The 26,582-nt window shown below is 45.9% G+C and overlaps 1 protein-coding gene and 1 long non-coding RNA gene across 8 annotated transcripts in view; one reads left to right on the forward strand and one right to left on the reverse strand.

The window, feature by feature from the left end:
- PACC1 (proton activated chloride channel 1) overlaps nt 1-26,582 on the forward strand; it is a 42,643-nt gene that overhangs the window by 13,928 nt on the left and 2,133 nt on the right. For 4 of the 7 annotated variants that reach the window (XM_084828862.1, XM_084828859.1, XM_084828860.1 and 1 more), the window contains exons 3-8: nt 1,010-1,203; nt 2,631-2,752; nt 4,872-5,026; nt 7,924-8,066; nt 23,241-23,385; nt 24,765-24,869. In XM_084828862.1, the coding sequence (XP_084684988.1) occupies nt 1,010-1,203; nt 2,631-2,752; nt 4,872-5,026; nt 7,924-8,066; nt 23,241-23,385; nt 24,765-24,869 (864 nt within the window). Of the gene's footprint in view, nt 1-1,005; nt 1,204-2,630; nt 2,753-4,871; nt 5,027-7,923; nt 8,067-23,240; nt 23,386-24,764; nt 24,870-26,582 lie in introns of all 7 variants that reach the window. The other 3 variants (XM_084828863.1, XM_084828866.1, XM_084828865.1) reach the window with 2 other exon arrangements.
- On the reverse strand, nt 10,100-26,200 carry LOC146360101 (uncharacterized). Its single transcript, XR_014786935.1, has 3 exons — nt 26,081-26,200; nt 11,005-11,461; nt 10,100-10,746 (listed from the first exon to the last, which is right to left on the reverse strand). It is a non-coding gene; the product is annotated as an uncharacterized LOC146360101 (long non-coding RNA).

Raw genomic sequence — 26,582 nt, forward strand, 5'->3', positions numbered from 1 at the left:
GCTAAGGAATAGTAGCGCTGCGTGCACTTCTTCAGCAGGCACAGCGGAAGAGCTTTTCTTGCCATGAATGCTGTGGCTGGGCAAGGACATGCAGCAAGAGGAGCCATGGCCTGGCACGGAGGTGGACCTGTGGAAACGGAAGAGCTATACTCGCCTCCAGTAGCTCACTTTGCAACCTGCAGTCTGTGCCTGCGGAAAGCAGGATTGTGCCCACCCCCACCCCCTCAAGTCTTTGGTTAGAACATAAGCAGAGCCATGCTGGATCAGACCAAGGGTCCATCTAGTCCAGCATTCTGTTCATACAGTGGCCAACCATCTGTCGACCAGGAACCCACAAGCAGGGCACAAGTACAACAGCACCCTCCTACCCATGTTCCCCAGCAGCTGGTGTACCTAGGCTCACTGCCTCTGATGCTGGAGGTAGCACATAGCCATCAAGACTAGTAACCACTGATAGCCTTTTCCTCCAGGAATTTGTCCAACCCCCTTTTAAAGCCATCCAAATTGGTGGCCATCACTACATCCTGTGGTAGCGAACGCCATAGTTTATGCGCTGTGTGAAGAAGTACTTCCCTTTATCTGTCCTGAATATCCCACCAGTCAGCTTCATAGGATGACCCTGGGTTCTAGTATTTTGAGAGAGGCAGAAAATGCCTCCCTACCCACATTCTCCACGCCATGCATAATTTTGTACACTCCTATCATGTCTCCCCTTACCCTCCTTTTTTCCCCGCTAAACAATCCCAGCTGTTGTAACCTTCTCTCATAGGGGAGATGCTCCAGCCCCTTGATCATTGTAGTTGCCCTTTTCTGCACTTTTTCCAGCTCTACAATATCTTTTTTTAGGTGTGGTGACCAGAACTGGACACAGCATTCCAAGTGTGGTCGCACCATAGATTTGTATAGGGGCAGTATGATATTGGCAGTTCTTTCTTCTTGAACACAGGGGTGAGGAGATCTTGAAATTCTGACGAGATCTCAGATTAATGCTTTGTTTGGCCCTAGACAGCAACAGCCCTTCGGTGCGGTTCAGCAAGTCCTGCCTGAAGAACGTCTTCTCCGTCATTCTCCTCTTCATATACCTGCTTCTGATGGCTGTCGCTGTTTTCCTGGTCTACCAAACCACTGCCGACTTCAGGGAGAAACTCAAGCACCCGGTGATGTCCGTCTCTTACAAGGAGGTGCCTTCGTACGACGCACCAGGTAAGACAGGATGCGGAGTGACATGCTTTTGTGGGGAATCGGGAAGCATCTGAAGTTGGGGTTTGAACTCTCACAAATGTACTGTTGACTGTCGCTCAGCTTTACCTGCTCTCAGAACCTGTCTGGTGTTGAGTTGTAGGACTTAGGCTGCCTTGTAGTTACGTAAGTGTTGTTATATGTGTGAGCTGGCTGAAGGTTCTCTCAAGGGATCCTGAGGCTGTAGTTCTGTGGTGATGCTGAAAACTCTGTTGGAGATTCCACTTGTTCAGAGGCCTCGGGTGGAAGCCATGACAAGTGAGCAGCATTTAATGCGCTTTGTGTAAACACGCCCTGTGTGTAGTCCTTTGCGGGACTCTAAGGATGAAACTAAATGTTACCGAGTGAGACCTAGCTCGGTATCATTTATAATGGAGGTAGGCAACCTGGTTCCTCCCCAGAAGTTTTGGATTACAAGTCCCAGAATCCCTGACTGTTGGGATTTATGGGAGTTCTAGTCTAGAACATCTAGAGGCCACCAGTTTGCTTACCCCTGGTCTACACTGCCTGGCAGTAGTTATCCAGAGTTTCGAACAGGAGTCTTTTCCACCCCTACCTGGAGATGCCAGTACAACTTCCCCCATGGCCTAATGTCATTACACTGTCAGCCCAAATGTCAGCCCAAAGGTCCATCTAGTCCAGCATTCTGTTCTTCTGGTGGCCAGGCTTGTGGGAAGAAGGACATGAGTGCAATAGCGCCCTCCTGCTCAGATTCCACAGCAACTGGTGTTCAGAGGCATACTGTGTTTTAGGTAGCTATGGGCAATGAGGTCTTTGGCTGGACAGCTGTTGTGCAAGTGAAGAAAAACCTGAAACAAGAAGCAGTGGAGCCTGGTGGCTCCAATGTCAGTGGGGCAGTGAATTTGCTCCGGGGCTCAGTCAGAACTCTAAAGGAGCACCTTGAATAGCTCCTTTAGATTTCTGACTGGTTCTGATTGAAACCTGGAGCTGCTTCACTGCCCCACTGACATCGGAGCCTCCGCTGTATGGAAGATGGCTTAGAGTACATTTGAAAGCCTATTCCAGGGCGGTGATGGCAGTGAAGAGGTTTTTTTCTTCTCCTCAGAAGCACACTGTGACTTTTTTTCCCAAATGCTCTACGGATAAAATGGCCTGCATGCATTCAGGCTTGGGTAACATATTGGATACAGAGTTCTTGGCGGTGGCATCCAGAGCTGCCTCTTGTGTTGGATGAGTTCCAGTTACTGATACATGATGGTGTGGGTAATTACTTGGACTTGTTTGCCCCAAAATGCGCCTGCTTGACCCCGTCCCTATCACTGGCTAAGGTTTGCTGGGGTAGGCCATTAAACTGGCTGTTGCTAATTAAAACAATTTCAAGCCTGTTGCTAGAGGTACCTTTGTTTGATCCTTTGGTGTTGGAATTATAGATTCCAGCGAGCAGCGAACCCAGTTGTCTGGCTTCATTTCAGTCTGGACTTCAGACAGGATTCGGGAAGGAAACTGCCTTTGTTGCCTTGGTGGATGACCTGTATCAGGACAGAGACTTGGGGTGTGTGACCATGTTGATATTCCTAGATCTCTTAGTAATGTTCAATACCGTTGACCATAGTCTCTTTCTGGGCCACCTATGTGGGGTGGGTGGGTGGGTGGGAGTGTTGTTTTATGGTGTTTCTGCTCTTACCTGGCCAGTAGGTTTCAGAAGGTGGTGCTGTGGCATCCTTTTCTCACCAGCCCAGCAAAATGAGGGCATCACTTGCAGAAGCGAATTCTGCCCAATAAAATATTTTGTGAACCGCCCAGAGAGCTTCGGCTATTGGGCGGTATAGAAATGAAATAAATAAATAAATAAATAAATAAATAAAAAATATTAGGTCTGAATATTTTGGTGCACTCGCTCTTTCTGTGTGTGTGTAAAAGCCAATTCCAAACATTCCATCCCATTTTCCCAATATTCTGTCCCACTCTAGCATGGCCAAGAAATGGAACCCAGAATGCACAGAGATGACCTGTGCTTCCTGGGGATCCTTCCTATACAAAAGCTCTCTCTCCACAGCCATCCCACTTCTCAGAATGATGGGCATCTTGTAGTTTATTTGGAACAACCTTCCCCATCCTAAATGGGGCCGCAGTGGCTTAGTGGTTAAGACACTGAACTGCAGACCGGAAGGTCGGCAGGACAGCAGTTTGAGACCCGAATGCTGCATGACGGAGTGAGCTCCCGTCTTCAGTCCCAGCTCCTGCCAACCTAGCAGTTCGAAAGCAAGAAATTGCAAGTAGATAAATAGGCACTGCTTCAGCGGGAAAGGTAACAGCGTTCCGTGCACCTCGGTGTTCAGTCATGCCAGCCACATGACCACGGAAGCGTCTTCGGACAGCGCTGGCTCTTCGGCTCAGAAATGGAGATGAGCACCACACCCTAGAGTCGGACACGACTGGTTGGGGACACCTTTTTACCTTTTCCCCATCCTGGTGCCCTCCAGATGTGTTGGATTACATCTCCTGTCATCCCCAGCCAGAATGGCAAAGCTAGTAGCTGCAGTCCAGAGCTTTCCTGGCTCACAGTGGCAGCTATGGCAGGCAGAGGTTTGTGAAAGTGAGGGCATGGCTAGCAATGGGGAAGCCCCACTTAACAATGACTCTGGCTCATACCCCTTGATAAGACCTTCTATCATGAACATTTTTAATGTCCCACTGATGACGCAGGTAGCAGTGTGTACTTCTCAGTCCATACATTTCTGTTTATACTATTCCAATTATTGATTCCTTTTATAACATTTTAGTCCACAACATCCCTGGGAGATGGGTCACTAATATGCCCATTTTACAGATTAAGATTGAGAGAGAATGCAGAGATAACAGCATCTACAGGTATAAGGAGCTGCCTAATATAATTATTCTTTAACTGGTGTGTTAAGATTCACAAATGCACCATACCCCTAACTAAGGAGGGTTGCTCTGACAGCACCTCAGTATTTTGTTGTTAAAGATGTTTCTGAATATGTCCAGAAAAAATAAAATAAATGGGTCTTGTATTGCTCGTTCAAGTCAAAGGTTGTCTCTCTGCTTAAAAAGACTGAAGAGTACTGCCTTGCGCTATGTCAGACAATTCGTTTTATCTAGCCAGGTACTGATTTCTGTCTGTCAGCAGTTCTCTGCAAGTTGGGCAGAAATCTTATTTATTATTTATTATATTTATTAAGGTTGTATCCCGCCTTTCTTCCAAAAAAGGCACTCAAGGCGGCTGACAATAATAAAAGTACAGAATTAAAAACAAAATCTTAATTAAAACATAGCAAAAAAGTAAGTCAATTAGAATCACAATTAAAACAAGATTGATAAAAGAAATAGACAGCACAAATAGACAGGCAGTTCCCACTGCTGGTCCCTATGAATACACACATGCTATGGATAGAACTTTGGACTTCCTACATACAGTGCATGCACTGTACCATTGGGCTGTATGGCTGCCCTCAGAGTTAATGGCCAAATCTGGATTTCATGCCCTGATTCCCAGGCACAGCTGAATGTTCTGTCCATCCAGACCTTCACCCTACGTTCTATGTTTTAAGTAATGGCACATCTCAGTTGCAATGCTGTGTTTGGCTGGGTTTACGGAGACTGTGGCTGATCCAGTTTATTAGAAATATAACCCTGTTCTTCCACGATAGGTATTGCCCTCTACCCAGGCAAGGCCGACCTGCTGACCTGCAAGCATCACTACTACGATTACATCCCACCGCTGGTAAACCCAGGCCAGCCAGGAAAAATTGAATGCGTTACTCAGAGAGTCAACTACACAGATCCTTTTACTAATCAAACCAAGGTAATAATTAAATAGAGGGAGGGCTACGATCTATTGCACACATAGCTGTGGTGCCTGAGTGCTAACCGGGAGGTGCTGTGAAATTTCCCCTGCTCTTTTTTGTTTGTTTGTCAAACTTTACTTGCAGATTTTTGAAACAACCTTGGAAGATTCTTTTATTTGGCAAACTCATTTACTACACCGATGTGAACAAGGTTACGTCGAGCAAAGTCTGTTGCTTATAGTGCGTGTGAATCATAGAATAGTACGGTTGGAAGGGGCCTACAAGGCCATCGAGTCCAACCCCCTGCTCAATGCAGGAATCCAAGTCAGAGCATCCCAGACAGGTGGCTGTCCAGCCTCGTCTTGAACGCCTCCAGTGTGGGAGAGCCCACCACCTCCCTAGGGAATTGGTTCCATTGTCGTATTGCTCTAACAGTCAGGAAGTTTTTCCTGATGTTCAGCCGGAATCTGGCTTCCTGTAACTTGAGCCCATTATTCCGTGTCCTGCACTCTGGGATGATCAAGAAGAGATCCTGGCCTTCTCTGTGACAACCTTTCAAGTACTTGAAGAGTGCTATCATATCTCCCCCTCAGTCTTCTCTTCTCAAGGCTAAACATGCCCAGTTCTTTCAGTCTCTCCTCATAGCGCTTTGTTTCCAGTTCTCTGATGGTCTTCATTGCCCTCCTCTGAACTCTCTCCAGTTTGTCTGCATCCTTCTTAAAGTGTGGTGCCCAGAACTGGACACAGTACTCCAGATGAGGCCTAACCAGTGCTGAGTAGAGGGGAAGTAGTACTTCCTGGGATTTGGAAGCTAAGCTTCTATTAATGCAGCCCAAAAGAGCATTTGCCTTTTTTGCAGCCACACCACATTGTTGGCTCATATTCAGCTTGTGATCGACAACATACACTCATAAGGGGCTGTTCACACAACACACTAACCCACACTCAGTGGTTGAGTGTGGGCTGTTTTGAACTGTGGGTTGTTTGAACATGGGTTAGCATGTTGTCTGAATGGAGCATGTTTTGTGCAGGGTGGGTTAGCATGTTGTCTGGACACAGCCAGGGTAGCTTGTTAACCACACAGTGTGGCTTATTAACCACTCTGAACAACCCAACAACAAACCATGGGTTCTCAAGGTGGCTTGTTGGAGAAAATAAGCCACACTGCATGGTTAACAAGCCATCATGGCTGCATTCAGACAACACATTAACCCATGGTTCAACGAACAACTCACAGTTCAAAACAACCCACACTCAGCCACTGAGAATGGGTTAGCATGTTGTGTGAACGGTTAGGAAGATTTTCCTGGTGTTCAACCGAAATCTGCCTTCCTGTAACTTAAGCCCATTATTTCCAACTACAGAGAACAGGATGTGTCCATTTTCTGTGTGACAGCTCTTCAGGTACTTGAATACTGCTGTCATGTCCCTCCTCAGTCTTCTCTTTTAAAGGCTAAAAATACCCAGTATGATACATCTGCTTATTTGTATGCACTTCTCAAAATTGCCCTTTGCCTAACGTAGAGGCTGACCCTCTTAAGAAGGGATGTGAAGGCTGGTTCAGATGTTGTCTACAGTTGCTGCAAATTTGCATTGGCTAGCACCTGTGACAACGTATGTGGGACTGTGAAAACATATAGGGGTGATAATAGGGGTGTTCACTTACGTGTTCAAAGCACCCATGAAGCATTTGTGGGGTTGACCCACATAAGCCATTCCTGCCATGCTTGCTAGCCATGCCCCCCAACAGCTGGGCATCCAGCATGTAGGGTAACCTTGGGCCAATGACGATTCCCACTCGTGTGGGGGAGCCCTATGCACATATGACAGTACATATGGAGGCCTGTTCCCACTATTGTCAAATGTGCAGGGCTGTGGCCAAAGCACACACATTGTTGACAGGGGTGTGGCTAGCCAGCACAACCCCTTGACATGTGCTGTCAACAAGTGAGCAGGTTTGTGTGAACCTCCCCTAATAATTTTGGCCTATCATAGAGAGCATAGAGAGGGTTTCCATGGTAACGTTGCTGAAGGCTTTGAAAAACTGAGTTGCTTTATATAATTATTATTCTCAGGCATTCCACTGTTCACTCAGGCAATTGTCTGATCTATTCCAAGCATCTCCTAGCTTGCAGTGTCAGTTGTTATTAAGGACCTTGCTGGTCATGTGACAAGTCTGGGGGAGTGGCTTTTTTGTTTTTGCACTGCATTGAATAGAAAATGATAAGCACACGTATTTTATTTTGGTTTTGCCTCAAAGTATTCTTGATTATTTTTACATAGAGCCACCATGGGCAACCTGGTGCCCTCCAGATGTTTTGGACCAAGACTCCCAGAATCCCTGACCATTGGCTATGCTGGCTGGGATTTATGAGAGTTGTAGTCCAAAACATCTGCAGGATACCAGGTTGTCTGCCCATGAAGAAAACTGGAGGAGTACAGGACAACAACAATAACAATTTCTTAGATGCCTTTTTCAAAAAAGTCACAAGGCAACTTACAACAAAATTAAAACATAGAAAATTTAAAACAGCTAAAAACAATTATCCACTAAACTACCAGCACCCCATAAAACAATAAAAACATCAGTGATAGCCATAAATAATTCAGCTAATGTATTAAGGAGCTCATGTTATGCCATTAGATGTCTGGGAATAGAGGAAAATCTTAAGCACCAAAAAGATGACAATGTTGGTTCTAGGCAGGCCTTGCTGGGTAGACCATTTCAAAATTAGTGTGGCAGCATCACTGAAAAGGCCCTCTCCTCTGAACCTGCCTTGGAGATTTAAACCCCCAGAAAATCTCTTTGCCCTAATCAATCTAGTGAAACACATGTTGACACAGGATGGAATTATTCCTTTTTGCCTGTCTGACTCCTCTTCCTACTTCCCTTCTCTGTTCCTTGTGCTCATAGAAAAATGCTGTCATTGTGGAAGGACCTCGGGATGTGAAGAAACGAGAACTGGTCTTCATGCAGTTCCACCTAAATGAGACAGACCTCGATTTCAGTGCCATAGATTACCTACTTTTTTCTTCATTCCAGGAGTTCCTCAGCAGGTACAGCTCTACTCATAATTTCTGTCCAAGGAGGCTTACTGAGCACCAGTGTGGTGTGCCAAAGAGTGCTGGAGTAGGATTGTGGAGGCCCAGGTTCAAATCCCCACTCACCTATGAAGCTCACTGGGTAAATCTGGGCCAGTCACTATCTTTCAACCTAACCTACAGGATTTTTGTGATGATAAGTGAAGAAATATGGGGAACCTCATGTTCCCACCCAGCAACCCCTTGTTTTGGAGGAACTGTGGGACCTGAGTCCAAAGGGTCATGGGATGGATGAAGGGGAAGGATGCCAGGGCCCCAAAACAGTATGAGGTACCTCCAGCCTACCATGTTCCCTGAATGTACATGGGGGTTAGGGGAACCAGTGGGCAACAATAGAATAGAAAAAAGCAAAAACTAGGGATTCTTTAACATGGCGGGAAGAGAGGGGAGAGTACAAGAGAAACAACTCTGACAGGTATTCAATCTAAGTTGAGTCTCTAAGAGAGCAATCCTGGGAGGTCATCCCAGGGACCATAGGATATTTCAAGGTTCCCCTCCCAGGCTGTAGATACTGCTGTGACCTCAGAAGGGGAAATCTGAATGGGGATTGTTTCCTCCCGCCCCTTGATGAGAAAGAACTGTAGCGGCTTCCTCACCTGAGTGGGGCATGACGGGGAGGCACCAAGAATGTGCAGGATGCTGAAGACCCCTGTCCCCACGGCTCCACTAGACACATTCAAAAACGCATCTAGTAAAAAAAGGAACCGAAAGGAGGCCAGAAAGATGATCACCCCTGTCACTCCTTCTGCTCTGCTGGGTGACTGCCGGCAGAGCATTGGATTTGCAGAGTGGTCCAACAGGAGAAAGCATAGGGTTGTTCTGTAAGTCACAAAGTTTGAGGGGATGGAATCCACAGGTGAGGGATTGGTTTCTGGCTATCCAGTCCGGGGCCAGGACGCAGCTATAGGCCTCAGGCTCTGTCGTTCCCTGGGCTGTGGAGTTGCTGCTCGATGGTCAGTGTGTGAGAGCAGAAGAGTGCTCCACAGTCCTTTCTGGATGATTGTGTCTGTGTGTTTTACTTTTATGTTATATTCTAATTAAAACGTCAAAATAAATACAAACTCAAATATATGTATAATCCACAAAAATATCAATCTTATAGTTTTTCTTTGTTTTGATCTCTTTTTTTTCTAATGTCCAAACTGTATAAAGCAATCCTATGGGAGAGATAGGAACAGAGGTGAACTGCCTTTTCCACGCCCTTTTGGTTCGTGCAAGCGGCAAGTGGGGGGAGATTGTTTTTCTTTGGCCATTTTCAGCCATTCATTTTTTCTTTTGAACTACACCAGCCCCAGACCTGGCAGTTTCCTTGCCCCTGTTCCAGGGACATGTCGGGGACATGGGAGGGCTTTGGAACCTGCACATCCACAGCCTGTCCTGGCATGTGCCGCAAACGCCTCCTTGTTGTACTCTCCAACATCAGAGCTTCAATGTCAGAGAAGCACCAACTGCAGGTCTTTCTGCAGCCTCAGTGAGGAGGGTTGCAAGGGAGGAGGGTTGCAAAGCCCGGCCTTCCTGTCAGAGGGCAGACCCCTCTTTTCACCCTCGGAGGGAGAGATCTGAAAAATCATATGGCCCCTGGGATGATCTTCCAAGGACTATAAGATTGCATCTAAATAAATAAAAATGTGTATGTTTCAACCTATGATCTCTCTCATTCTGTTTTAGAATATTCCCAATAAATTATATGGTTGCACATTATCCTGCACTGGACTTGTTATTCCAAAACATGAGAGAAATAGACTGCTTTTCAATAAAGCTGCTGTTTCCCTGTCTGTCCTCCCTGATTTTGATAATGTTTGTAAGTTTGAAAATATATGTAAGAAGTACATCATATCCCAAGCCTTCACCATCCATTCTCTCAAAGAAGGGGTGGGGAGTGGGGATCTTTTTGGTTCCATTTATGACTGAGTGCAATTCTGGCAGCTGTTAGCAGATGTATAATCCTTTCCATATCCTCCTGAAGAACCTCGTCCTTTACATTTCCAAATAAAATAACCAATGCATCAAATGTTAAACTGCATCCTGCCATTTCCCCGATATTTTCTAAAATCATTTCTGAAAAGACCTAATCTTTGGACAGTACCAAACAATATGAGTGATTTCTACCATTACACCGCTACAGCTCCAACATCTATCTTCCACTCATGGAGAGGAAGAGAGGGAGAGAGAGAAAATATTTGGCTTATACTGCAATTCTATACGTACTTACCTGGGAGTAAGTTCCATTTAACTGAATGGGGCTTATTAGGGAGTAGAAATGCATTGCGCTCTTAATCTGGTAGGAGTTAATTACTACAGGATGGTTGCTTTTACCCCTACTCCCTCGCCTCCCTTTCTTTTCTCCTCAGTCTCTCTTTCCTCTCAGAATTGCTTCGGGATGAGATGGCTAGATAGCATCACCGATGCAATGAATATGAACTTGAGCACACTCCGGGAGAGAGCAGAGGACAGAAAGGCCTGGAGTGCTATGGTCCACAGGGTCACAAAGAGTCGGACACGACTGAACAACAACAACTCTCCTTAGAATCTCCTCAAAACTCCCCCCCACTAATCTCCTCAGAGATTGGCAGCTCCCAGGGGCCAAAAAGGGCTCTGTTCCAAGCACAGGGTTACACATCTTTGTTGCTGTGATCTCCTGGAAGAAAGGAGAGATATAAATGTTATTATAAGTATTTTTATACCACTCTTCAATTATATTCTGAGGGTAGTTTACAAAAAGAATAAAACAATTAAAACATAAATGCAAAAAAAGAAGCAGCAGAAGTCAAGAGCCACAAAATTATAAAAGCAGCATAAAATAGCAGCATTATAATTGCATCTAAAAGGCTCAGGAAAATAAAAAGGTATTTGCTTGGCACCAAAAGGATAATAAAGTAGGTGTGAGGCAAACCTCTCTGGGGAGAGTGTTCCACAACTGAAACAGCTGTGTTCAGTGTCCAGGAGTGCCTTTGCCCAGCTGAAGTTGGTGTGCTAACTGCACCCATTCCTGAAGAATGCAGGACTGGCCAGGGTGACAGCTGCCTTAGTTACATCACATCTGGGTTATTGCCATGCGCTCCGCTTAGGGCTGCCGTTGAAGAGTATTCAGAACTACCGTTGGTCCAGAATGCAGGAGCCCAGTTAAGGAAGGGCCATGTAGAGGGAGCAGGTGACTCCCTTGTTGCAACAGCTACACTGGCTTCCAATTTGCTTCCAGGCACAGTTCAAAGTGCTGGCGATGACTTTTAAAGTCCTAAATGGTTTAAGACCCGGATATTTGAAGGACCGCCTTCTCCCATACAAGCAGTGGTGTAATGATACATTTTGAAGTGCAGGCACTCATCGTGATGCTCCTTTTAGCCAGGCCCCTGAGGAGAGTCCAAAAAATGCAGGCAGCTGTGTTGATCCCTCACAATAAACTAGTTCCACAAGTTTTCATCTCCACCATGAGCAGGTCTTTTGTAATGCGAATGGGTCTTGATTGCCCATTCAAGACTATGTGTGTTGCCTTACAACAAGGAAAGCTCACAGTGGGCCAGTTTGCATGATCTAGCAGCCCACCGTGGCTTATGCCGGCAGGCGTTTTGAATATCAAGCCACAACCGCAGCTTGTCATCTTGTCTGAACCCAGCGAGGCTGGGTTGTTGGCATGTTTAACAAACCACCCGCAACCCTAAAACAGCCCATGGGTTCCAGGTGGTTTGTTAACCAAACCAACAACCCACCCTCGCCAGATTCGGATGACACAGACTGCAGTTGTGGCTTGAATATTCAAAAGTCACCTGGCCCACAACTCACCATAAGTTCAATAAGCCGTGGACTGTGGTGATCATGCGAACCCGGTGAATATACTGTTGCTGGAAAAATCCATCCCCCCGGTCCCCCCCCCCCCCCCGCTACTGTGAGGATTTCACCTAAGCTCAGGGGAAATGGAATTGGAATTATGAGGGGCTGGCAGATGATGTCAGTATCCTTGCTAATACAAATGTTCCCGGTGCTTTGATCGGTGCTCCACTACACCACTGCATACGAGCCTGCCCTGCTATTGAGACAATCTTCATAGGCTTCCCTTTGTTTCCCAACAATGCCTGAGATGGGACTAAGAATTTCATTGGCTGAGCCTAGGCTCTGGAATTCCCTTAAGAAGCCCATCTCCTCTCTAAAGGCCTTCCACAAGCTGGTCAAGCTCTATCTTTTTAGGAAGACACCTGATATGTCATTTTAATTTGCTGTTTTGATCAGTCTGTTCTGCTGTTGCTGTTCTTTGTGCTTACGTTATGTCCTAAATCGGAATTCTGTTTTAATGGTTAAACTATCAACTTGGTTGTAAATCACCTAGAACTCCTTGGAGATAAGGTGAGGTGTAAATGATTTTTAAAATGAATAAATAATAAACTGGGTAGCCATCCACCTTGCCTCAGATGGTGGGCCCTCTATTGAAAATCTGAATGTAACAAATACATAGATCAGGCCCGATCAAGCTTCAGTTGTGCAGATCAGCTAGTGGCCTTGAGCGGGGATGAAACATGAATTTAGCCAGTTCAAGAAAACTCTGATGAGTATTGCACTGCAAATAGGGTTGTATATCTCCAGTTATATCAGCTGTATCTGTACATAAAAACATAAGAAGAGCCCTGATCGATCAGACCAAGGGTCCATCTAGTCCAGCATTCTGTTCACACAGTGGCCAAGCAGGACCTGAGTGCAACAGCAACCTCCTGTCCAAGTTCCCCAGCACTTGGTGTACATAGTCATACTGCCTCTGATACCAGAGATAGCATAGAGCCATCAGGACTAGTAGCCATTGATAACCTTCTCCCCCATGAATTTGTCCAATCCCCTTTTAAAGCCATCCAAATTAGTGGCCACCACTACATCTCCTGGAAGTGAATTCCATAGCTTTACTATGCGCTGTGTGAAGAAGTATTTCTTCTGTGCATGGGTCTGAGGTTGAGAAACCTCAGTTTGTCTCTCTGATGGATTCCTTAGCCAAAAAGCACTGCCTTATGAGAATCAGCATGTGAAGTTGGAGGACTTTCTTCACAAACCACACAAGGATTATGCCATTTCTTTTACTGCTCCCTGCTATTCCTAGTTAAACCAAGGATTCGGGGTGGCACTGTTCAAACTAGGGTCTGTTCTGCAAAGATCTGTGGGTTTTTGTAGCCTCCTTTGGGCATGACTTCTCTGCAAAATCATGTCAGTTTTGTATCAGCCTGTAGTGCAGGGGTGTTGAACTTCTTTCAGCCCGAGGGCAGAATTCCATTTTGGAGAAGCTCTCAGGGTCTGCATTCCAGGGGTGGCTGGGGCCAAAGGCAAAAGGGGTGGGGTCAAAAACACCACTATACTTTAGCTTAAAATGCTTACTGTTTTTTAATCAATTTTTTATTGTGAGTTTTAACAAAACAAACAAAAAACATAACAAAACCAAAAAATTAAAAATATAACAACATATTCTAAAATCCTCAGTTTCAAATATTACAATATTCTAGGGAGAAAAGAAGAGAAAAAGAATAGGTTACACATAATCTTCAGTAAAAGCAGACCAGATATCCAAATATAAGTCCATTTGCAAGTTACGCCTATATACCACTCTGTCAAATGTTGCTAGCGTTGTCAAGTCTTCAATCCGTTGCATTGTAGGCAGTGAGCTTTTATCCTTCTAGTAGCATAATATCAGTCTATTAGCAACCAAAAAGGCACCAAAGATCCATTTACGCTGACTACATGTTACATTCCAAAAAGCAGGTAAGTAATTGAAGAGAACATTTACATCAGTAAATGTTAAAGAGCTTTCTAATACAAAATTTATCCGTATAATAATTTCATCCCAAAAGGAGGCAACTATTGGGCATTTCCAAAACATGTGAATAAGAGAAGCTTAAAACGCTTATCCCAGTAACTAAGACTAACGGGAGGCATTTCAACCTTTGAGAGTGGAGAGACAAGCCACATAAGAGCTGGGAAACCACCAGACAAGATAGGGGAAGGGGGCATAGCCATCTTGGGAATCCTGGGAAGGCTGGATTAGGATGCCAGGTGGGCTGGATTTGTCCCATAGACCTGAGATGCTGCACAGCTCAGGGCTGGGTTTTTTGGGAGAGGGAACCAACAAGGCGGTTGCCTTGAGCACCAAATTCTGGGGGCACCAAAATGCCCCCCTAAAAATGGCAGCGGCACTCTGGCTCCTCCCCGATTCCAGCTGTCCACCCATGTATGCTGCCCAGACAGCCCGCGTGCCCACACAACCTCTCACTCTGAGGACTCTTTCAGAATGAGAGACTGATTGATCTGGTGGGCTCTCCAAACAGTGAGGCATTCTGGATGAGGGGATCATGCTGAAGCACAGGCAATCTCCAGAACCACCGCACCCAGTATGCCTCACTTTAAGGAAGGACCCCATAAAGCATGGCAGAGAGGGGGAGGCAGGCAGCAGGAAGACTAAGGAGGAGGAGGAGGAGGATGGAGCAAGAGGGGGAGGGCAGTGGTGGGGGGGCTAGGGGGGAGAGAAGAGAGGAGCACGCCCGGGGGATAGGGAACAGTGGGGGTGGCATGTCCACCGGGGTGCCAAAACACCAAGAGATGGGCCTGGCACGGCTGCTGTAATGATTTCGCCCAAAGGATCTTGGGAACTGTATTTCAGTAAAGGTGCTAATATTCTTTCATAGAACCCTAGGCCTGTGAACTACAGTTCCCAGGGTTCCTTGGAGAGGGAGTGTCAGTGGTCGAGACGTGGTCTGTTTGTTTCCTGTGCTTCCAGTAAATCGAGGAATAGTGCAACCAGCCAGACAGCAAGGCTCTGCCTGTCTGTTACAAATTGGGAAAGAATAGGGAAGCAATACCTGAACTTACGTGGCTGTTCCCACTGCAGTAAATCGGGCAGGATTTGTCTACTGCGCCAGTGTGCACAGAAGAGAAATTCCATCCCTCTAGGAAACAGAACAGCAGTATGTTTAGGCGGGCTGCAAAACAGGCCTCAAACTAGACTACAAGTGTTCTGTTTGAGAGGCTACATCTTAAGTGAATTCTGGGTAATTGCCTGTTTAGAAGTTTTCCATATAAATTAGGCTTAGTGTGAATCATACTTTATAATCCTCACTTCTTTTTTAGGCTCTCCGCATAGCATACTTGGCTGCCTTGGTAACCCACAATTAGCCAGAGTATGGAGAGGCTTTCAAAATGCTAGTGGGTAACATTGAATAATTAAGAGGCCCAGCCAGGCCTGGTAATGGAGCTAAAGCAGACAATCTGTGGAAAGCATTCATTCCAGCTTTAATCATATTTCCATCAGAAGCCTCCTTGAGTAAACAATTTCCATGGAAATTTAAGGTGGGGGGGACAGACCTGAAAGCAACTGCTTTGCAGTAATATTAATAAAGGGCCTTTCCAACTTATGGGGTGTGTGTGTGGGGGGGAGGGCCATCATTCAGTTGTTGGCAAGGATTTCAAAAGTCTATCCTCAAGGAGGTTCTTATGTGGCCAGGGCTGGTTACATTTTCCTAGAACAGGCATATCAAAAGAAAAGTATGTTGGAAAGATGCAGTCTCCTCTCTCCTCCCTGCCACAGCTATTGCTTTTGTTGCAGTTATGAATCTTGTACAGATGATGGCTGTGCAGTATCATAGGTGCCTATTGGACAGTGCCTATAACGTCTGAATAAGCAATATGAACTTAGCAGAACCAAAGCTGTGATTTCCTACAAGGCAGGTTAATATGTTCATCCCTAGGGACAAGCGAGGCAACTCCTTTATCCCTTATAGTTGCAATGCTTGGTGTACGTTTGCAGAACAATCCTACCTTGTGCTGTGGAGAGCTGAGGTCAGAGCCTCTGAGGAATCCAAACCCTGCTGACATAAGCCCAGTGGGGCAGAAGAGAGGGAGGAGCGGCATTTCCGCTCCCCCACTCCCCCAGCGTCAGAGAGGTAAGGGCAGCAGAGGTTTATGCGAGGGCTGGAAGGGAGCATCCGATGCCAGATCTCCCCCTCCGAGGACGGATGTCTCTCTCTGTCCTTGGATGGGGAAATCCAAAAAATCCTTTGGCCTCAGGACACCTTCCCAGGGACCATTGGATTGCAGCCTTTAAAAAGCTATTTTATTTTTAATTTAATTTAATACATTTATATCCTGCTTTTCCTCCAAGGAGCCCAAGGTGGCTTACATGGTCATCCTCCTCTTCATTTTATCCTCACAACAACAACCCTGTGAGGTAGGTTGGGCTGAGAGTCAGTGTCTGGCCCAAAGTCACCCAGTGAGCTTCACGGCCGAGTGGGGAATAGAGCCTGAGTCCTGGTCCAGCACTCTAACTACTACACCACAGTGGCTGTCATACTGGCTCTCTTATTATTTATTTATTTATTGCATTTATACCCCGCCTTTCTCCCTCTCGCAAGGAACTCAAGGCGGCTTACATTATCCTCCTCCTCACCGTTGTATCCTCACAACAACAACCCTGTGAGGTAGGTTGGGCTGAGAGTCTGTGACTGGCCCAAAGTCACCCAGTGAGCTTCCATGGCCAAGTGGGGACTAGAACCCGGATCTCCCGGCTCCCAGTCCGTCACTGCTTTATTTACATTTTTAGAGGTTGGATGTTTTCCCTCTACCACTTAAGCCTGGGAAGGCTTATCTTAGCCCACTCGGTTTTCAAATGGTGTTTTCCAAATCCTGCTTTTTAGTCCTTCTCCTCTGATTTTAAAATATATAATTTCCATGTGGTATCTTAAAAAAAAATTTATTACAGCATGATCTGCAGAATGATGACCCTGTAATCTGGATCTCTTTCCATCCTATCTCAAGTGCTAACACCCAATATTCACCAGTCCAGGAGGCACACTCAGCTGGTTCTCCTTAATTTTGTTCATTACTAATTGAATATGTAACATAAGAAGGAACAGGGGCTAAAAAGGAAGGTGATTTTGCCCAGGGGAGGCACTCAGAACAGATCTTCCCCATCCTCTGTGTTACAATGGATAAAGTCTCCAGGAAATCTTCCCAAGCCTTTGTCCTAGATTCTGTTAGCCACTTCCTTCTTCGCTCCAATTATTGTAATTCTTCTTTGACAGTTATTGTAATTCTTCTTTGAGATTTCACCGAATATTGATTCCTACACATTCAAGCCATAAGGACCAGGAACTCTGTTTTTAAATGAAAGCTGAGATTCTCAGGATGCTGAATTCTCTCAGCCTGATATCAAATGCTGTTGTTTGTTTAACTTGCCTGTTTTTCAAAGTGCTGGCAAAGATCTCCATTGCCTCCCATCTACCAGTTGGCATTTAATGTTCAAGAGGCAGAGAGAGGAGAGCTTTGCATCCAGTTTCCCTCCTTTTAGAAAAGGTTCCTCTTAAAAGCAGGGGTGGGCAACTTGTGGTCCTCCACATGTTTTGGTCTACAACTGCCATCATCCCTTCCCACTGGCTCTGCTGGCCAGGGCTGATGGGAGTTGTGAGCCAAAACATCTCGAGGGCCACAAGTTGCCCACTCCTGTATTAAAGCAATGCCAGCAGGGGGGCGGGGGCTTTCGCAAGGGATTTGTGGTGTGTGCACATGTGTGTGTGTGTGTCCCTCCCATCCCCAGACAAGAGATCTAGAATCATAGAATCATAGAATAGTAGGGTTGGAAGGGGCCTACAAGGCCATCGAGTCCAACCCCCTGCTCAATGCAGGAATCCAAGTCAGAGCATCCCTGACAAATGGCTGTCCAGCCTCATCTTGAAGGCCTCCAGTGTGGGAGAGCCCACCACCTCCCCAGGTAATTGGTTCCATTGTCATATTGCTCTAACAGTCAGGAAGTTTTTCCTGATGTTCAGCCGGAATCTGGCTTCCTGTAACTTGAGCCCATTATTCCGTGTCCTGCACTCTGGGATAATCAAGAAGAGATCCTGGCCTTCTTCTCTGTGACAACCTTTCAAGTACTTGAAGAGTGCTATCATGTCTCCCCTCAGTCTTCTCTTCTCAAGGCTAAACATGCCCAGTTCTTTCAGTCTCTCTTCATAGGGCTTTGTTTCCAGTCCCCTCATCATCTTTGTTGCCCTCCTCTGAACCTGCTCCAGTTTGCCTGCATCCTTCTTAAAGTGTGGTGCCCAGAACTGGACACAGTACTCCAGATGAGGCCTAACCAGTGCTGAGTAGAGGGGAAATAGTACTTCCCGGGATTTGGAAGCGATGCTTCTATGAATGCAGCCCAAAAGAGCATTTGCCTTTTTTGCAGCCACATCACATTGTTGGCTCATCTTCAGCTTGTGATCGACAACAATTCCAAGATCCTTCTCGCTTGTAGTGTGGTTGAGCCACGTATCCCCCATCTTGTAACTGTGCATTTTGTTTCTTTTTCCTAGGTGCAGAACTTGGCATTTGTCCGTATTAAATGTCATTCTGTTGTTTTCTGCCCAGCGCTCCAGTCTATCCAGATCACTTTGAATTTTGTTTCTGTCTTCCAAAGTATAAGCTATCCCGCCCAATATTGTGTCATCTGCAAATCTGATCAGCATTCCCTGCACCTCCTACTCCAAGTCATTAATAAAAATGTTGAAGAGCACTGGGCCCAGGACTGAGCCCTGCGGTACCCCACTCGTTACCTCTCCCCAGTTTGAGAAGGTCCCATTGATAAGCACTCTTTGAGTCCAATTCTGTAGCCAACTGTGGATCCACCGGATCGTTGTTTCATCTAGCCCACTTTGAGCTAGTTTGCTCATCAGGATATCATGGGGCAGTTTGTCGAAAGGTTTGCTGAGGTCGAGGTATATGATGTCTACAGCATTCCCATGGTCTACAAGGGAGGTTACTTGATCAAAAAATGAGATCAGATTTGTCTGGCAGGACTTGTTTTTGACAAATCCATGTTGGCTTCGAGTAATCACTGCATTGTTTTCAAGGTGCTTGCAGATGGATTGCTTTATAATGTGCTCCAGAATTTTCCCAGGGATTGATGTCAGACTGACTGGTCTGTAGTTCCCAGGTTCCTCCTTTTTACCCTTTTTGAAGATAGGGACAACGTTAGCCCTCCTCCAGTCATCTGGCACTTCCCCGTCCTCCATGATTTCTCAAAGAGAATAGACAGCGGTTCTGAGAGTTCTTCTGCCAGTTCCTTTATGACTCTAGGATGCAGTTCATCTGGCCCTGGAGATTTGAATTCATTCAAAGTAATGAGGTGTTCCTTGACCATATGCCTGTCGATCTCAAGCTGCAATCCTGCCCCTTCAGCCTGTACTTCGCCTTTGCCAGCGGGGTCATAGACCCTCTTTTGGGAGAAGACTGAGCCAAAGTAGGAATTGAGCACCTCTGCCTTTTCTTTGTCATCTGTTATCGTTTTGCCATCCTTATTTAATAGCTGAACCACCATTTCTTTCCTCTGCCTTTTACTATGCATGTAGCTGAAGAAAGCCTTTTTGTTGTTTTTAACATCCCTTGCTAACCTCAGCTCGTTCTCAGCTTTAGCCTTCCTGACGCCATCCCTGCAATTCTGTGCTATCTGCCTGTACTCTTCCTTTGTTACTTGGCCTTCTTTCCACTTCCTATATGTGTCCTTTTTTGTTTTCAGGTCATCCGTAAGCTTTTTGTGAAGCCACATTGGCTTCTTCTGTTGTCTTCCACCTTTTCTTCTTGTTGGAATTGCTTGTGATTGTGCCTTGAGAATTTCCTTTTTTAAAAGCTCCCACCCATCTTGGACTCCTTTTCTCGCTAGCATCATTTGCCATGGGACCTTACTGATCATTGTTCTGAGTTTATGAAAATCAGCTTTCCTAAAATCCAGGGTATGCGTTTGACTACCCTCGGCTTTTGCTTCCCTTAGAACCAAGAACTCAAGTACAACATGGTCACTTTCCCCCAGAGTTCCTGTAACTGCTACTTTATCCACTAAGTCATCTCTGTTGGTTAGGATCAAGTCAAGGATAGCCGATCCTCTAGTTCCTTCCTCTACTTTCTGTAGGAGGAAGTTATCCTCCACACAAGTCAGGAATTTCCTGGAGGGGCCATGTTTTGCAGAATTTGTCTCCCAACAAATATTGGGGAAATTGAAGTCCCCCATTACTACTACATCATGCTTCCTTAAAACATTGGCTATTTGCTTTTCAAAAGTTTCATCCTTGTCTTCTCCTTGATTGGGTGGCTGGTAGTAGACTCCGACCACCAGGTTCCTTTTATTCTTTGCTCCATTTATTTCAACCCAGATGCTCTCGATGGGGCTACCAAGCTCCTCCTCCTGTATTTCTGTGCAGAGATATGTATTTTTCACATACAGTGCAACCCCACCTCCCTTTCTGTTCCTCCTGTTCTTTTTGAACAAGTGATATCCTTCAATTGCTGTATTCCAGTCATGAGAGTCATCCCACCAAGTCTCAGTTATACCTATCAGGTCATAATTTCCCTATTGTATTAAGAGTTCAAGTTCCTTCTGTTTGTTTCCCATACCCTGGGCATTAGTATATAGACATCGAAGACCATGTGCTTCATAGTCTGGCTTTCTTCCTACATGTGTCTGAAGACTATGATTGGGCGCTATCAGAGCTGTTCTCTCCATTGCAGTGCATGCGCCTATGTCCATTGTTACCCCCAACATTACATCTCCCTTCCCCGTAGGATTCAGTTTAAAGACCTCCTGATGAAGTTCTTCATGATGTGGCCAAACGCATTCTTCCCAGCCTTTGTGAGGTGCAACCCATCCCTAGCCAACAGCCCATCTTCCAGGAAGTATAGCCCGTGGTCCCAGAATCCAAATCTCTCTTGTCGGCACCACCTTCGTAGCCAGTCATTCACCCGGAGTATTTTTCGTTCCCTTTCTATCCCTCTTCTAACTACTGGAAGGATGGATGAGAAAACTATCTGGGCCCCAAAGTTCTTGAGTTTCCTTCCCAAAGCTTCAAAGTCTGACGTGATCTCTTCGTAGCTCCGCTTGGCAGTATCATTTGTTCCCACATGGATGAGAAGAAAGGGATACCTGTCAGTGGGCTTTATGAGTGCAGGCAACCTTTCAGTCACATCTCTAATCTGTCCTCCCGGGAGACCACGGGTCTTTGCGACATACTTGGGTCTCGATCCCACGCAGCAAGGAGTCTCCCACTACTACCACTCTTCTCTTCTTCTTCTTGTAGGCCTGGGTTTCATCGCCTCTGTTTGACTGACCTTCAGCCTCTTGCTCACTCTCATGCAGGTTCCCCTGTGATTCTTCCTCTGCAGGCTGTTCTTCAGTCTCATCCTCAAGTACCTGGAATCGGTTCCACAGCTCCACTGCTTCCACTGGTGCAGAGTGGCGTCTAGTTCTTCTTCTCCTAACTATCACCCTTTTCCAAGGAGTATCCTCTACTCCATTTTTCTTCACCTCAGCATTTCCCTCTTCTGCCTCATCTTGCTGTTGCTCTTCAAGCAACAGCAAGCAAGCAATCTCCAGTGGAATCCCCTCCTGAACACTCCTGGCCCTGGGAAATGGTCCAGCCTTTCCATGTGCTGTCACCAGGCCTGTTGCAAGGTACCATGGAGGAGGGTACTACAGCACAAAGTTGGGGGTCAGGCCCACTTCCTACAGCTTCTGCAGTGCCAGCACAAGGAGACTTGTGTGCCAGCAAAGACCGAGGACTCTGCTGTTATTATTTCAGCTTATGAAATATGACACTCATGGTCTTGGTGACTATGCAATGGCTTATTGCTCAGCAATGGGCATATATACTGAAGTTACACTAAATCCCTTTGAAGGGAACATAATGGAAAATTTAGTCCAGATGTCATGGAATGTTTGAATGCTACACCTTTAGCCTCCCTGCTGTTGCTGTTGATATGTCAGTTAAATTTGTCTCCAAACGTATTTCCAGAGGCCATTGTAGTTAACTTCTCATACAGGGGCTGAAACTGAAGTAAGACCCATGCCTCAATGGTGGAGAACATGGTTTGGCTGAGATGCAGTTCTGCATTCAGTATAAGGCAGCGTTATCTGTTTATATCTATGTGATTCCAATTCCAGCTACTTTGGTATGGCTGTGGTTATGCAGCCATAAGGGAAGGCACTTTGCACATGTTTGGAGGTATTCTCATTTCAAGTCACGTGTTTCAAAGTTGAGTCCTGCTATTTTGAACTGCCGCTGGAACCAAGGCCTAACTTAAATTAAGTCTTAGGAGCTTGTCTTTTAAATTAAATTTTAACTGATGGTAAAATTCCACTGCAGAATTACATTTCAGTTAGAGAGAGGGAGAGGGAGGGAGAGGGAGAGCACACACACCCCAGCAGGATGAAAAAATGCTAGCAGTGCAAACCTGTACATATGTAAGCCCCACTGAGCTCAGTGGGAATTGCTCCCAGGTAAATGCATATAGGACTTGGGGCCACGGTGGCTTAGTGGTTAAGACGCTGAACTGCAGACCGGAAGGTCGGCAGGACAGCAGTTCGAGACCCGAGTGCTGCATGACGGAGTGAGCTCCCGTCTTCAGTCCCAGCTTCTGCCAACCTAGCAGTTCGAAAGCAAGAAATTGCAAGTAGATAAATAGGTACCGCTTCGGCGGGAAAGGTAACTGCGTTCCGTGCACCTCAGTGTTCTGTCATGCCGGCCACATGACCACGGAAGCATCTTCGGACAGCGCTGGCTCTTCGGCTTAGAAATGGAGATGAACACCACACCCTAGAGTCGGACATGACTGGTTGGGGACACCTTTACCTTTAAATGCATATAGGATTGCAGCCTGTGCTATATATCATGAAGAACTCAGATCTGACCTGCATGAACTCCGTAGATGGCCTTAGGGAAATGCAGTATTTTCTCAGCCTCTGCTCCTCACTCCTGCATCGGCAGTATGGAGAGAATAACACCAACCTAGGACAGCTGTTGTAAGGGTTGTACCAGAATAATGAAGTGGCTCGAATACTCAAAAGAACTATATAAATGCAAAAGTATTGTTCAGTAGGGCTGGTGCCCTCCGGCTGTGTTGAACTATAACTCCCATCATCCCCAGCCAGGATGATATGGAGAGTTGTCATCCAATACAGCTAGAGGGCACCAAGTGGGAGAAGTCTGAGACTGTGGATCTTATAACAAAATCAATCAACTAAGGCAACAGGGTCTAAAGCAAATAACACCACACACTTCTCCCCTGCCCCAGGGTCCTAGTAAACAAGGATTTTTTACCTCCTTTTGTTTCCAAAAGTAATGCTACCTCTTCCCACTACAGTCCAAACAAATCAGAGTTTATGAAGGTGTGCGAGAGCTCCTACTCCAGCTGGAAGTTCTCTGGCGGTTTCCGGACCTGGGTCAAAATGTCTTTGGTGAAAACGAAAGAAGAAGATGGGAGGGAGACAGTTGAATTCAGGCAGGAGGTAAAGAGCTTTTGCCAGGTTTCTTCAATTCTGGGCAAAACACAACTTTGATTGCCAGAGGAGCTGTTAACGTCACCCAGAGCTTGCTATCCAGCACTGCTGGCTGTTGGGCATAACGTCCCCTTCCTACACTTCTATTTTGTTAAGCAGGCCAGTGCTAAAGGAATGGCAGAGGGTATAGCATACTTTTTGTGCTTTACTGACTGTTCAGCTTACACATTCTTGCTCCTTCTCATGCACCCTCTGCTTCCCTGAACAGTAAGGAGTCCAGGGGCAGCCATTACATGGCATAGTTTCCTTTGGATGAGAGTGAACACTGAATATTCTTGGTGTCTTTGTAAGATCTGTTCATTTATAGATATAGACACAAAGCACATTGGAAGCAAGCAGACCCTTAAAGAAGGTAGCACATCCTCTAATCCTGAATCAGATTCCCAAGAGCAACAGTTGCACCCAGTTTTAGAACTCACTGCTCTCTTTCTCTCTACATGCAAACTACAAGTCCTGTCTCTTTGCCCCTCCCATTTACTGAAGGCTGCAGAATGCAAGAAAGAGATTCTCAGCCATTAAGAAATGTTAGGCTCTTCTCTAAAGCCCCTACTCACCCAGGCAGTTCAGCAAATTGTAAAAGACTGTAGACCGCTTGCAGCACTCCATATTGGTGTGGAAAGGTAGGGTACAAATCCCAAAAATAAATAAAAGAGGCAGCTGTGAACAACAGGAAACTATCCCCTGTGCATGAGTATGTGTACCTGCTTTAGAAGCCACACACACTTCCAAACACACTGTAGTACAGGGGAGAGCTACCTCCAGCCCATGGGACTGCCCATTCCAGCCCCCTCCCTGAAAGCAGCGTCCCCTCCCCAAGCCCAATGCCCTGGCCAGGGGAGAGGAATCCCCTTGTTATCTCTGATCAGAGAGAACAAGGGGGAATAACTTTGTTATCTCCAATCAGAGATTGGAGATAACAAGGCGATACCTCTTCACTTGGGTAGGGCTTGCAGGATTGGGTCCTGCAAGTGCCAACCAAGTCCCTTCCTGCCCTGCTAACACCCCTTCTGGAAGTAGGTGCTTGACCCGGCCCATGCTTTCAGTCTAGTATGTCTGGAAACAACTACTTGCCCTTTGGAAGAACACATTGCAATCTGCACCCTTCATTCCTACAAAGCACATGGCAAGAGTCAAGGGAATGTTAGAAAGGGGGGGAAATAGGTATCTGATTTTGTTCACTGAAATGTCATCCTGCAACTGCCTGTCCATTCTACTTCCCTTTTCTTTATTGGGGCATTTGGAGCCCCAACCTTTTAAAGGAAAGCACTTCTGGAGTGGGTTATATGAGAGTAATGGCTAACATATTTCTCTCCTTCTCCTACTCTCAGATCAGTGTGGTTAACTACATTGAACGGACGACAAAAGCAGGAGGTGACCAACTGTTTTTTGTGGTATTTGAATGGAAAGATCCTTTTATCCAGGAAGTTCAAGATGTGAGTAAATGTTGATCATTTTACTTTGATGTAGGATTTCTTTTTTTGTAAATAGAAACATTAAGTGATCGGAAAATGATTCAGTCCCTTATTAGAGCTTGTTATTCTCTTCCTGGCTGTAGAAAAAAGGGCTTTTATAGGTATAACTGGGAAATATTTATGTTTAGAGCCAAGCCTGATCATCGAAGTCTGTAGAGCCTGGGAGAGACCATCACTCAGTGCTAGAGTATGCGCTCTGCATGCAGGCAGAAAGTCCCAGGTTCAAATCCTTGGCACCTGCAGTTATAGAAGGATCAGGCAGCAGGTGATGGGAAAGACATTTGCCTGTGAACCTAGAGCAGCCTTCTCCAACTGAGAAATGAACAAAATTATGCATGGTGTGGAGAACGTGGATAGGGAGACATTTTTCTCCCTCTCTCATACTAGAAGCCAGTCGGGTCATCCCATGAAGCTGTTTGGTGGGAGATTCAAGACAGATGAAAGGAAGGACTTCTTCACACAGCGCATAGTCAAACTATGGAATTTGCTACACAAGAGGACACAATGGCCACCATTTGGATGGCTTCAAAAGGGCATTGGAGACATTCCTGAAGAAGGCTGTCAATAGCTATGACTCCTGGTGGCTATGTGCTGCCTCCAGTATCGGAAGCGGTATGCTTATGTACGCCAGTCGCTGGGGAACATGGGTGAGAGGGTGCTGTTGCACTCGTGTCCTGCTTATGGATTTCCCGTTGATGGCTGGTTGGTCACTTTGGGAACAGAATGTTGGATTAGATGGACCCTTGGTCTGATCCAGCAGGGCTGTTCTTACATTGTTAACCTGGCACCCTCTGGATGTGTTGGGACTCCAACTCCCATAATTCCCTGCCAGCCAATGGCCATGCTGGCTGGGAATTACAGGAGTTGTAGTCCCAACACATCTGGAGGGCCCCCAATTGGAGAAGCTGACCTAGAGAGCTGCTGCTAATCTGAGTAGACATTACTAGGCTAGATGAACAGATAATCTACCTGGTATAAGGCAGCCTGTTGTGTTCCAATGATTGTTCAAACTGGGCTTTCATTACAGCCAAATGAGTGGCTCTCGTAATTGTAGACCCCTTCTTATTCTGCATAGAAGCCAATGGAAGAAATACCGTTCCACTGACTTACAGAGAAAGAGGAGATTTAGCAGTTCTGTAAATCCAAGCAATGTGGAAGAGGACCACACTTACCTTTGACCCAGACTATGTTGTTGCCCGCGTGTGTCATTCCGCTACATCACTCTGCTGCACCATTCATTGCTGATGCAGTTGTCCTCCATTCCCTCACTGCTTTCTGCCTTGGTTTAATGAAATGAAACGATTTATCAGTCCAACTCCAAAAATTTCTCCGGGTGGGTTGGAATAAAAATTATAAATAAAAATGGATATGGACGTCATAAAAGCCACTGCTAATGAAACCCATCATCAGCAAAAAAAAAAAACTATTCACTACGAGCCTGCCACACCATTTGATCACCTTGAACAGCAGTGAGCAGCTTCCAAAAATTTACAACTTTGGGAGCTTTGCTGGGAAGTTGGGTTAAAAAAAAAAAAGTGCTGTAGCATTTCACCAGTTAATTTGTTAGCTTACACCAATGGGAAAACACTGAGAGGTAGCATGTATGTTATAGAGGAATCAAGGGCGAGGTATTGCAATCCTGAACATACTTGGGGAGACTGGAAGTAGGGCACA

The sequence above is a fragment of the Heloderma suspectum genome, chromosome 1 (assembly GCF_057233095.1).
Source record: "Heloderma suspectum isolate Gila_16-S chromosome 1, 16-S_ref, whole genome shotgun sequence".
Lineage (NCBI taxonomy): Eukaryota > Metazoa > Chordata > Lepidosauria > Squamata > Helodermatidae > Heloderma > Heloderma suspectum.